At 37.8% G+C, this 13,615-nt stretch overlaps 1 protein-coding gene across 2 annotated transcripts; it reads right to left on the bottom strand.

Moving 5' to 3' along the window:
* Positions 1-83: 83 nt before the first annotated feature.
* Positions 84-12,994, bottom strand: txlng (taxilin gamma). 2 transcript variants are annotated; one of them, XM_051911835.1, is made up of 10 exons: positions 12,976-12,994; positions 12,737-12,801; positions 11,318-11,561; positions 11,051-11,142; positions 8,964-9,134; positions 8,686-8,880; positions 6,182-6,301; positions 5,686-5,853; positions 5,134-5,229; positions 84-3,078 (listed from the first exon to the last, which is right to left on the bottom strand). In XM_051911835.1, exons 2-10 carry the CDS (start codon positions 12,785-12,787, stop codon positions 2,758-2,760), a joined length of 1,458 nt encoding a protein of 485 aa, XP_051767795.1. In that variant the 5' UTR covers positions 12,788-12,801; positions 12,976-12,994; the 3' UTR covers positions 84-2,757. The 2 variants fall into 2 exon arrangements, with proteins under 2 accessions (XP_051767795.1, XP_051767796.1); XM_051911836.1 differs by lacking the exons at positions 12,737-12,801; positions 12,976-12,994 and adding an exon at positions 12,465-12,668.
* Between the last annotated feature and the right edge of the window lie 621 nt (positions 12,995-13,615).

Below are 13,615 nucleotides of genomic sequence, written 5' to 3'. Positions count from 1 at the left end.
ATGCTACAGTTTTTAAAGTTCATTAAATAGTACTAGTGTTTGGACATGTGAAGATGAGGTGAAACAAGGTATGACACAGTACGGAAAATTCTACAAAATGTTTTATTGAAAAGCAAGACAGAACTACAAGAGCGTTGTACAATCTCAGAGGGGTCACGGCTGAGCTTGGGGAGAAAGAAAAGCTCTCTTGAGCATCTTTCACAGTACGTCATACCTGAAGAGGTAGATTTCTTGCATAACCTGAGAATCAAACCGGGGCTTTGCCACAAAAAAAAAGAAGCAGTATACAAATGACAGTACCAACAACTCCACAAATTTAGAATTAACATGACCACAATTACAGATGTATGTGTCAAAATAATTGCTCACAGACTTCTGCAGATAAGAAAATATTTGACAGTGAGGTGAAACTTACATTGAGGAAATCCACACAAATCAAGTGCTGAGATGTTTTTATAATAACCTCAAATTTTGGATAAGAATTTTGATTTTATTAGACAATGGAGGGGGAAAAAAAAAAATACAGGATTTTTTTTTTTTTTATAGATAAAAACAAGTGATGGAAGCTGGTGAAGATCTACCTTTCCATAGTTGAGTTTTACAGTTTGGCAAGTTAAACATTCAGACAAGTTTCTCAGAAAACAGCTTGTCCTTCTGAACTTATGTGACTTTGCATTCATCCACTACATTTGGTTACAAAACACACCATTTGTGGTTAATATGATTAATTCAACTAAAAGATTATCATGTTCAAAGCGCACTGAATGAAAATGCTGTATGTTTTGTTTGATTCAGTCTTGAGGAATGTACTGGCCAGTGTGAGAGGTTCAGATCAGGACATGAACAGAACCAGATGTTATAATGGACCTGAAGAGGCAAGTGTTTCTAGACCCTGTGTCCTTGATAATGACCAGTGCTGCATTTCCCAAAAGCATAGTAAGCTTAAGTAGATAGTAGAACCATTGCCACAAATCAAATTAGCTCACAATGTTTTTGATAAACACAGCCCAGATCTTAAAGGGCTGTGAGGCTGTTTGTTTAGACGTGAAATTGGCAATTTCTACATTCATCAGTACAGTTCTTGACATATAGTTTTACAATGCAATATTGAGAATGTTTGCAGCTCTTCAGAACATTTTGAATGTAAAGATTTGAATTACAGACATTTTATTGTTCATTATAAAGTCCAAAAAAAAGAGAATCACATTCAGCATATCCAGTATCAAATACATCAAGGCCCCTTTTAAAATGAGAAAGTTGTGTCCAGTTAAAGAGTAAAAAATTGTAACCTGTCCATTTCAGACAGGCAAATGAACAAAACAAAACAAAAAAATCAGATAGTTCACCCCCCAAAATTAAATTCTGTCATCATTTAATCACCTTCATGTTGTTGTTGTTTTGTTTTTTTTTTTTTGAAAAATGTCTTTTTTTTTTTCCTCAGTCCATACAATGAAAGTCAATCAATAACTTTCATTATATGGACAAAAACTTTGAAAATCTTTGAAATACTTCCACAGAAAAAATAATGTCATACAGGTTTAGACAGACATGAGGGTGAGTAAATTATGACATTTGTGTGAAATACCCTTTTAACATAAAAAAATTGCAACAAAAAAAAATCCCATTAAGACAATAACTGTCATCAGGACTAATCAACAGCATTATGCTATTTTTCAAAAAATCTGAAGTATTAAAGAGATTTTTGGTAAATAAATAAAAAAAAATTTTTTTTTCTCAATTTTTGCTTTTAAGGGGGAAAAAATCCTACTGGCTTGAAGTGGCTTGGATACCCTGATTGAACAAAAACTACCCTGTTTCTTAAATAAATGGGGTTGCAAAGTTGAACTGAATATTAATGTAATATAAATGCACATGGCATTTTACCATCATTATTGAGTTTTCTGTTTGAAAAGATGCATTTCTCTTCATCTGTCATGCAACAAAAAAATTCCCTCCCATAGAAATCTCAGTGAGAGTTTGACCCTGTCCTAGTATTTCACATAATTGTTAAAGATGTAGCAGCCTTTTTCAAAACCAAACTAGCCCTTAATCAGATTCTCATATGAAAACCAGTCACAGGCAGTGAGAAGTCTTGACCCCTCTCTTATTTATAAGACATGTATCTTCCTTTAAATTCCATTTCATGTCCATTTTAATCAAAGCAATAGAAGAATGACTTGTTATGGACCAGTTTTGGCTCTGACTCAAAGTGCCAATGAGTAGGTAAGTGTGTGTTAATGTATCTCTCCTCCATTATTAATGCCCTGTTTCTCCAGTCTCAAGGTTATCTGGTCATCTAGAGCTGGACTGGCTAGTTGACTATGTATGGTTATTTTCAAATAGCAATATTAAACATTATATGCATCCAAAATGATTTATTCAGATTCTAGAGGTCAGAGCGAAGAGCTACATTTTTATTAAAGAGAAACGAAAAACGCGCAACCACAGCACAGCTCAGCAGGAAAGGGCTGAAAACAGAATTGGGGGGAGGGGGAAGAAAAAAGAAAAACATACAGAACAAAGCTGCATGGCGGCCGTCTTGGACCACATGACCATTTCCTACGAAAATACAATGTGATAGAAAAAAGGGAGTAAAAAGTGCTCGCCACAAAGCGGATTACCAACGTATAGAGCAGTTAGCGTCTTCACTAATGTCCTGCTTTTTCCTCACAAATTTTATGATAATAATTGTTAGACAAAAATATATACCTCCACGAAAAAAAAGAAAAAAAAAGAAAGGCCACCAGAAGGCCAGGCTCAGTCGTCAATGAGTTGTCTGGATGATGTGGTGCCTGATACCTCAGGCTGAAGCCCAAGTTGCTCTGTTTCAGGCACCAAACCCTCCATCTCTCCCTCTACCTCTCTCTCCATCTCTGGGTTGGAGGGCTGGCTGTAGAGGCCCAGTGGCTGGGGGTCAGGAGGCCCTGTACCTTCTTCCTCAGGATCTTTCACTGGGCCCTGAAGGTCACGGAGTTTCTGGTTCAGGTCATTGCGTTCTCTCTGCAGGGCCCTGCAAAGCTTCTCCAGACGCTCCAGTTTGCCTTGGAGGGCCTTGTAATTTTTGTCTCGCACTGTTTTCTACGAGACAAATGAAAGTAACAATTTGAAACATTAAGCAGCACAACCAGTTTTCAACATCGATAAAAATAAAAAAAATTATTCTTGAGCAGCAAATCAGCATATTTGATTTCTGAAGGATCATGTGACTGAAGACTGGAGTAATGATGCTGAAAATTCAACTTTGATCACATGAATAAATTACACACATTATATATATATATATATATATATATATACATACATACACACACACACACACACACAGATCAGGCATAACATTATGACCACTGACAGGTGAAGTGAATAACACTGATTATCTGTTCATCACAGCACCTCTTAGTGGGCGGGATATATTAGGCAGCAAGTGAACATCTTGTCCTCAAAGTTGATGTGTCAGAAGCAGGAAAAATGGGCAAGCGTAAGGATCTGAGCGAGTTTGGCAAGGGCCAAATTGTAATGGCTAGACGACTGGGTCAGAGCATCTCCAAAACTGCAGCTCTTGTGGGGTGTTCCCGGTCTGCAGTGGTCAGTATCAATCAAAAGTGGTCCAAGTGGTGACCGGTGACAGGGTCATGGGCGGCCAAGGCTCACTGATGCACATGGGGATGAAGGCTGGCCGTGTGGTCCGATCCAACAGACAAGCTACTGTAGCTCAAATTGCTCAAGAAGTTCATGCTGGTTCTGATAGGTGAAGGTGTCAGAATACACAGTGCATCGCAGTTTGTTGTGTATGGGGCTGCATAGCCGCAGATCAGTCAGGCTGACCCCTGTCCACCGCCAAAAGCGGCAACAGTGGGCACGTGAGCATCAGAACTGGACCACGGAGAAATGGAAGAAAGTGGCCTGGTCTGATGAATCACAATTTCTTGAACCTATTCTCATGAGAATGCGTATCTATACGCACATGTAATCTCGTAGAATAGATATGCCAAAATGAGTTTTGGCGTGCATATGATACGCACTTTACGGCGTATAATAGGCACGAACCCCACACCACTAATCCTACCCAAGACTACCAAGCGTATTATATGCACGCGAAAAACTTCGTATCATATGCATGCCAAAACTCATTTGGCGTATCTATTCTACGAGATTACACTCGCGTGCTATTGATACACATTCTCATGTGAACGGGTTGGTTTTCTTTTACATCACGTGGATGGCCGTGTGCCTGTGCGACGCTTACCTGGGGAACACATGGCACCAGGATGCACTATGGGAAGCCGGCGGAGGCAGTGTGATGCTTTGGGCAATGTTCTGCTGGGAAACCTTGGGTCCTGCCATCCATGTGGATGTTACTTTGACATGTACCACCTACCTAAGCATTGTTGCAGACCATGTACACCCTTTCATGGAAACGGTATTCCCTGGTGGCTGTGGCCTCTTTCAGCAGGATAATGCTCCCTGCCACAAAGCAAAACTAGTTCAGGAATGGTTTGAGGAGCACAACAACGAGTTTGAGGTGTTGATTTGGCCTCCAAATTCCCCAGATCTCAATCGAATCGAGCATTTGTGGGATGTGCTGAACAAACAAGTCCAATTCATGGAGGCCCCACCTCACAACTTACAGGACTTAAAGGACTGGCTGCTAACATCTTGGTGCCAGATACCACAGCACACCTTCAGGGGTCTAGTGGAGTCCATGCCTCGACGGGTCAGGGCTGTTCTGACAGCAAAAGGGGGACCAACACAATATTAGGAAGGTGATCATAATGTTATGCCTGATCGGTGTATATAAACCTTTGAACAGTAGCATATATACACAATGTCTTGACCACTCTCTTATAAGAAATATGCATGTATGTATGTCTTATTAATAAGAGAGTGGTCGAGACATGTATACTATAGTTGTTCAGTTTGTAGTACTAAAATCAGGAAGAAAATTTGCATTTTTGTGCCATCAGTTCAGTTTTCAATCGAGTCTGTAGTTAAAATTACTTGTAGATTTACAGTACAGAAAGAAGAAACATTCACATTTGTTCTACAACTTAAATTACTAAACAGAATTTAGAAATAAGACTTTAGCCAATTCTGTGTGCTTTAAAAACTCAACCATTCTATTATTCCTCTTACCTCTTCTGCCATCTGCAGTAGAGTCTGGTTGTTAGTCTCCCATTTGGTCCTCCATAGTGTGGTCTCCTTCTCAAGCTTCTTGATCTTCTTTGTCATCTGATCAGTCACAGAAAATAAAATTGTCATGCAAAACATCATATTCTTCAAGCTTTGCTACAAACTTTGATTGTCTTTCAAACAATCAGAACTGATCATTTTATTGTCTGAAAGCTTTATGCTTGGGTGAAAATGTAGACAAATAAAATGTATCAGTTTCCACAAAAATATTAAGTAGCTCAACTGTTTTCAACATTGATAATAATAAAAAGAATAGTTCTTGAGCACCCAGTCAGCATATCAGAATAATTTCTGAAGGATCATGTGACACTAAAGACTGGAGTAATGGTTTTGCTATCATAAGAATAAATTACATTTTTAAAATATATTAAAAATAGAAAAAGAGTTATTTTAAATTGTAATATTATTTGACAATATTACTGTTTTTACTGTATTTTTTGAATCAAATAAATGCAGCCTTGGTGAACATAAAAGATTTTTGCTGGACACACTCACTTTCTCCATCTCCTGTCGGAAGGTGGTGAAGACCTCGTTGCTTTTAGCGAGGGTGGTCTGAAACTCCTCAAACTTGTCCATGTACAGAGTGAGCTGCTGCTTTAACTGATGCTCCTGCTCCTTCATCAGCTCACATTTATGTCTCGACTCTGTCGCATCCTTCAGAAGCTTAACAGAGAATGTAGATCAACCAATCAGTATTATGACGACAATTTTCCTGGAGTCAAGGGTGTTTAGTCACATGGTATTTATGGTTTAGGCAATTGGCTGAGATAAACCTGGCTGCAGAACTAAGCGCCAATGAGCAAAGATTTCAAATAAGATTTTCATACTTCAGGTGGTCTCAAGCCAAGCAACTGCCATTGTTATGAATGGGAATGCTAAAGGATAGCTTTACCCACATATTATAGCTCTATAGATTATTGGTTTAAGTACCAATCCTTCAGCATTAAGACTGGCTCAGAAACAGGATTAGGATTATTACAAGGATACTTACAAACTCCCTTTCTCTCTGCTGTTTCTCCTCCACCTCTCGCATCAGCTCGGCCGTCCGCTGAAGTTTAGCGTCCACCAGCTGCTGTTGCAGTTCCTTGTGTTTGAACACCTTGTCGATATGCTGGGTAAAGACAAATGTCACATTTACAGTATTCTTCAAAAGATCACTTGCTTAGAAAATTACAACTTTCCTTGAAAGCGCAAGAATTCCAGTGCCATCCACTTCTAGATATTTTAGTTATAGAAAAACATTATGAAGCTTGATACTGCAAACTGGTATTTGTTGCCATATAAATAGGGGTTTAAAGGGTTAGTTCACTCATGTCGTTCCACACCCGCAAGACCTTCGTTCATCTTCAGAACACAAATTAAGATATTTTTTATGAAATCCGAAGGTATCTGAACCATACATAGGCAGCAAAGACATTGCACCTTTTGAGGTCCAGAAAAGTAGTTGAAAACATGGTTAAAACAGTGGTTCAACCTTAATGTTATGAAGCAACGAGAATACTTTTTGAGCGCAAAAAAAACAACAACAAAAAAAAAAAACGACTTTATTCAACAATTTGAATCATTGTCATGCGTAGTGAACTCAGTGCAGGCTTCTGTGTTTACATCCGAATGCCGACTCAGTATTGGCCGAAGCTGAACACGTTAACAGCATGACGCATGCATGTGACGCTGACGCAAGAGCCGGCCAATAATGAGTCTGTGTTCTGACGTAAACAAGAAAGCGCAGCACTGAGTTCACTATGTATGACAGCGGCTCAAGTTGTTGAATAAAGTCGTTATTTTTGTTTTGTTTTTGCGCACAAAAAGTATTCTCATCGCTTTTATTTATATTAGCTGCTAATGAAATGGAAGTCTCACATATTCATAGAAAATCTACTACTTTTCCATTGAAAAATAAGCCACAGAAACACCTTGAACTTCTTAATTCAATGCAGAACATTAAAAGGAACTGCTTTTCCATTATTTTCTATGTAAACACACGCTAGACTGACCTTGCGTTTTTTTCTCTCCTATTCGTTGCATTCACGAACAGCACATCTTTGCATTTAAAAATGCAAGATGTGGGCAGTGGAAAACAAAGAGACGCGTTTTTAAAAGTTAAATTAAAACTTATTTACATTGTGTTTTTTTTTAAAGTTGTGTATATTTTGGGACTTTTTTTAGAAAACAAAAAGGGTCCACAAAGCAGTATGGAATGCAAAAACCTTGAAGCTCAATATCTCAAAACTGCTCAGAATGCAGATAAAATCTCAGAAAATGGCAAATGGCAAATGGTTAAACACGTCCGTCTGGCGCTTTTACATAGAAAATCAATTGATAAGTAATGCAGTAGAATGGAAAAACGTGTTCTGTGTTCATTGATAAAGCCAACAACAGAACATTTAGATTGTCTCAGCTACGTGATATAAACATTCTTGTGTTAGACTGTTACAGTATAGAAAAAAGGAATGACTCATTTTGAGACACCGTTTATGATTTAAGCGTGGAATAATTTTACCATTATAGACTGGTTGTGTACACACACTGCCAACACACATTTAAGTTCATACACCATGTAAAAGTGCATTTTGCATAACAGGTCCCCTTTAAAAATATTCTGTTACTCAAAGCCTGAAACACCATGACCAATTATAAAATATTCTTTTTAGTTGTAAACTCACAAATTATATCCACACTAAAGCCTGATAAAGTGATCATATGTACTACCGGTCAAAAGTTTGGAATAATTAAGATTTCTTAAAGCTGCTGTAATAGTTTGATGCATATATTATCAGAATTTAAAATAACTGTTTTCTATTTTAATACAGTTTAAAATGTAATTTATTCCTGTGACTGCAAAGCTGAATTTTCATCAGCCATTACTGCAGTCTCCAGTGTTTGCATGATCCTTCATAAATCTAATATGCTAATATTATATCTAATTCTAATATGCTGCTCAATTAATTTTGGTGCTCAATTAATAATAATGGTTCTTATTATAAATGTTGAAAACAGTATTTTGGACAATATTAATGTTTTTACTGTATTTTTGATCAAATAAATGCAGCCTTGTTGTGAGCATAAGAAACTTCTTTCAAAAACATTAAAATCACCAGCAGTGTATGTTATGCATAATCCTGCATACATAGATATGTGATTATGCGTTTACTGTGAACCAGCTGCATTAATGATTTCATTTGAGGTTGCACATTTGGGATGAGCTCAAACATGCAAAACATCTGAGGACACCGCATGTCGGAGGAACACGTTTAGAATTAAGCAAATATAATGTAAAACCATGAAATGTGACAGCAGCTAATATATACCATCCCAGCGAGCCATGACTACTAAAATATCATATCTCAGAAGCAATATGAATGAATGAATGAAACACCTAAACATTTACAGAGTACAGAACAAATGAAACCTCTGCACCTCATAATTCTCAGAGGACTTGAAAGACTCAACCAGAGCATAACAGCCATTTTACATATTTGGCAGATGTTGCCTCACCTCCTCCCGGAGCTCATACTGCTCAATGAGCTTCTTGAGTTTCTCAGCCAGCTCCATGTTCTCCTGCCGCAGTTTGCTGTTATGCAAGTTGTGCTGCTCCATCTGGGCCTCAATCTCATTGAGCGTCATCTGGAAGTGCAGCGTTGCCTCCTTGCGCCGCTCTTCATACTCCCTGAACCGCTGAGAGTTCTCCTCCTGTTATCACCAACGGTTATCTGGTTAAACTAAGGCCAACATGAATCTTCAAATCAAATGTGCATGAATTCTGGTGGCTCTACCTTGAGGTTCTTGTTATGGCGCTGAAGTTCCCTGCAAAGACTCTCCAGTTTGCTGCGTGCCAGGACCGCCTTGCTGTGCTCGCTCTGCAGGTGGATCTTCTCCTTCAGCACCTGGTTCTGCTTCTTCTGCAACACCTTCACCTGCTTTTGCATGCTGCGACTCTCCTCCAGCTGTCCCAGGAAGACACATTAGTATTTAGTGATGCACTGAAATTTCAGCAACAGAAAATATTTGGTCAAAACAGCAAAAACAAAAAAACAAAAAGAGAATTATCATTTTTGGCCAAAATTGTTTTGGAGGGTCAAAATCATTGACTGAAACAGTGACATTTAATTAGCACATCTCTGAGGACACGTTTTGACTGTTTCAACATCTATTTCAAGCACACAACATGAAAAAGCATGCAGCTGAACAGAAATGTGGACCAAAAATAATGCTAGAGTATTGGTCGGCTTAAATATTGAGGTGGCTCATTGCGCCAAAAAAAAAAAAAAAAAAAAAAACAAAACAAACAAAAAAACCCCCTTTTACTACAACTAGTTTTTACTTTATCACCCAAGAACACGACATCCTGAGCTCTTAGTTCAATTACAATATTCCTTTAGCTCAAACAGTAGAGCATGGAGCTAGCAACACCAAGGTCATGGGTTTGATTCCCAGGGAATGCATGAACTGATTTAAAAAAACAAAAAGAAAAAAAAAAAAAAAAAAAAAAAACCTTAAAGGATTTGTTCACTTTCAAATGAGAATTACCCCAAGCTTTACTCACTCTCAAGCCATCCTAGGTGTGTATGACTTTCTTCTTTCTGATGAACACAATCGTATTATATACTAATTTTATTTTATTACTAAATATCCTGCCGCATCCAAGCTTTATAATGGCAGTAAGTGTTACCAAACGAGTGTGAGCTGAAGAAAGTGTCTCTATCCACATCCATCCATCATAAACATATTCCACAGGGCTCCGGGGGGTTAATAAAGGCCTTCTGAAGCGAAACGATGCGTTTGCGTAAAAAAAAAATATCCATATTCAACAAGTTATGAAGTAAAATATCTAGCTTCTGCCAGACCGCCTTCTGTATTCAAGTTATGAAGAAAGTGTAAACTTTTTCCGTAAGTTCAATAGGGAAGGACGTAGGAATAGGGAAGGGCGTAGGACATAGCGTAAGCTTTTTGAACTGCGAGAGATTTACACTTTCTTCGCCTTTATTAACCCTCCGGTGCCGTGTGGAATATGTTTATGATGGATGGATGTGGATGAAGACACTTTCTTCAGCTCATATTCATTTGGTAATGCTTAGGCCGTGTGTACACCAAAGCATTTTTTCCAGCGGCTAGCATACTTTTCCAATTGTATTTAATGGGAGCGCCGCATTTTTTAAACGGCAGGAGCGCAACGAGGCGCTGAGCATTTTTTTCACACTCAAGCGCTGAGCACTCTGCATTTTTTACCGGTCGCCTTAAGTTGAAGAATGTTCAACTTTGAGTAAAACACTGCCCTCATCACTGTCACTTTTTAGCCAGTCATCCAAACAGAGTGGAGGAAGGGCGGGACAAATAGAACACGGACCATTATAAAGCTCGGATGCGTCAGGATATTTATTATAATTTCTTGTGTTAATCAGGAAAAAAGAAAGTCATATACACCTAGGATGGCTTGAGGGTGAGTAAAGCTTGGGGTAATTTTCATTTGAAAGTGAACTAATCCTTTAAATGCATAATGCCAAATGCATAATTGTAAATGTAATTACACAGAATTAACCAAATTTAATTACTAAAACATTATTTTTTATGATTTTAGATAAATTAAAACTTTAATTTTGCTTCGGTAAAAAATGCATTTCAACATATCACTATTAGTATTTCATACTTTGTGCAGCCATTTCCTTTTCACTTTTGAGCAGCTTGGAAATTCTTCTAAATATCTCCTTTTGTCCTCAATAAAGAAAGATAATAAATCATACATGTTTGGATTGCAAATGTAGGTTTTTTTTTTTTTTTTTTTGGGTGAACTCTCTCTGTAAGGACATTATGTGAAATATGTCTATTGTTGTGCAATATCATTTATCTAGCCCCAAATACATACCAGGTCTGCATATTTCTTACAAAGGGCAGCAAGTTTCTCTTCTGGGGTGGCTAAAGTATGAAGCGCCTGCATCAGCAACAAAACCTCTTTGCCTATGACAACAAGGGAAGAATTATGCATAGAATGACCTGTTGTTGACAAACAAGTCATCCATCACAACAAAACAAATGTCTTTCAAAACAAAAAGATCTACGGCTTAAAGTCATATGGGGCCCTGTTTATTTATTGTATTGAACCAGAAACATTCCTTTAATGGTGAATACTAACCAAACGCTTTTTTGTCCTTGGTTTTCTCAGCTTTGGGGTCTAACTCCTCATCGAGGGGGTCAGGGTTGCTATCCTCCCTTCCTGGCGTCTCCCCTCTTTCCTCTTCACTGCTCACCAGCCCTGCAAAATCCTCCATGTTATCCTGGGTTGGAGTCTCCACATCCAGGGGTGAACTGCTTCCTTCAACTAGTCCTCTGGCCTCTAAACCACAGACCCCGATGATTTCTTCCATGACTTCAGTGCCCTGATGGTGTAAATGCAAAAAAAGGAAAAAAAAAAAAAAAAAACTTAAGTTAACCAAGCTAAGCTATGTGAAGTTTTGACACTGACATTAACCCTTGACTCACTGCATGTAAGTTGATTTAAGTGACATATATCGCATCCAATACAAAGATACTGTTCTAGGACAGTGGCCAAGATTTTTATTGCAAACAGAGCCAAGTACAAACAAACTCATATACAGGAAAAGAGAGATGAACACGTGCTACAGACACAGAGCAGCCACACGCGAATCAGGCTGTGTCAAATTCCAGTGAACTCCCTACATAGGAAGCATTTTGGGCCATCTCGCATGTTTTAAATGCTGCCTAGACAGAAAGCTCGCTAGGTTTACAGCCAGAGAGTTACATTATAACCAGAACAAGACAAATAAGTGAGACGGAACGGGTTAAGACATGAACAAAATGAGACAACCAAGGCATTTATTCAAAGCACGTGCCAACTTATAATCTGTGCATAAGAAAATGCGTCAACACTAACCATTACATTATTCACCACAAACTTATAAATATGAAGTTATAAAAATATGTATTCAAGCATACTTAGTTTTCCTAACATATATTAGCGCATATATTGTTTATTTAGAAAGATAATTAACGTTAATTCCGATTTTAAATCTTATGGCAAGCAAAACCCCCAAATAGGTGGCAAACGAGCCTCATGTTCATCAGTTTCCCTTGGTTAAAAGTTTAAAAGGTCTATTTATTTAGTACACCATAACTCAGATAAAATATTAAGACCAACAATAATCCTGGCGTGAAATCAGTAAAGCTGTAAACCACAGGCTAACTCGCTAACTCCACATTCAACACACACATGCGCGTGCATTCAACATTTATTATCACAGTTTCAAAATAAAAATCCATACCGTCACTTATGTCAGCGCTATAAGTTCAACACGTCGCTGCTGTAGATCTCAATGTTTAGCCTTGATATTTTAATAACGTAAGTTGAAAGTGCTCTTTTAAGTTGGCTTGTCTGCTGGTTAGCGGGCTAAAGCTACTTCCTTCGTAAATAACACACATTTATGGCGACAGGTTCCCTGCGTATGCGTATAGCGAGTCTTTCATAGCGTTAGACATGTTAATGATATTATATTTGAAATAAATGTTCAACAGAGAGCAGGTTGAGGTACAGTACCTGTGTGTTTTCAGTCTTTAATTCGAGCCTGGCATCTGAGTGCGTCGCCATGTTGTGACGAAATACTGAGAAGTGAAAATAAAGGCAAGACTGGATGAACACAAATAAAAATCAAGTCAAAAATATTTATTATATATATAAAATGCTTTATTGAAAACATTCTAAATATTTCTCATTTTTGCTATTATTTAATTTGTCATTTTTTTGACACGCTTAAGTGCAGCATATCGCACACCTACACTCACGCGCTTTCACTTCCCAGGTATTCTTTCATTTTGCATTTACATACAGTAAATGTAGATAAGTATCTTATTATTGACCTTGGATTAAACTTTCAATCTTAAAGACAGACTGCACGCTCTTACTCATTCCCACTGAGCTCTGATACTTCAGAGTCTGAGAGCTCTAAGGAAGAGAGAATTGATCCAGACTGTTCAGATTTGAATATAGGGGACTATATATAGAAAACATTTCAGCCAGATTCAGCAAGGTTTGTTTAAAGGGGCATTGGTGAAGATAAATCCAAATTCAAGGAGGAAACACTTATAAAAACGTATTGCCTAGCAAATTTTATGGTGGAAGTGTAGAATAGTTTCACACACACACACGCACACACACACACACACACACACACACACACACACACACACACACACACACACACACACACACATTTGCATGTTACTTTCTTTGATGGTTAAATCCAGTAAAGGCTGTTTTTTTAAACATTGTTATAAAATACAAAATGTTCTTCTCATTTTAAAGGAGGGCACATTATTTCTTTTTAAAGATGTGCATGGATAAATCATTTATAATAAATACTGTAATAGTCCATAAAATTATGAACTGTCAATTTTGATTTCATGGTGACATTCTAAA

This window comes from Ctenopharyngodon idella, chromosome 11 (genome assembly GCF_019924925.1).
Source record: "Ctenopharyngodon idella isolate HZGC_01 chromosome 11, HZGC01, whole genome shotgun sequence".
Lineage (NCBI taxonomy): Eukaryota > Metazoa > Chordata > Actinopteri > Cypriniformes > Xenocyprididae > Ctenopharyngodon > Ctenopharyngodon idella.
This window is presented reverse-complemented; position numbering and strand designations above follow the sequence as displayed.

Bases quoted from the DNA above. Each gene is read 5' to 3' on its own strand.
- txlng (XM_051911835.1), bottom strand. From the start codon at position 12,787: ATGGCGACGCACTCAGATGCCAGGCTCGAATTAAAGACTGAAAACACA. The intron at 11,143-11,317 runs GTTAGTATTCAC...TTGTTGTCATAG, and splicing joins CAAGGACAAAAAAGCGTTTG to GCAAAGAGGTTTTGTTGCTG. The intron at 5,230-5,685 runs GTGAGTGTGTCC...GTGACTGATCAG, and splicing joins TCCGACAGGAGATGGAGAAA to ATGACAAAGAAGATCAAGAA.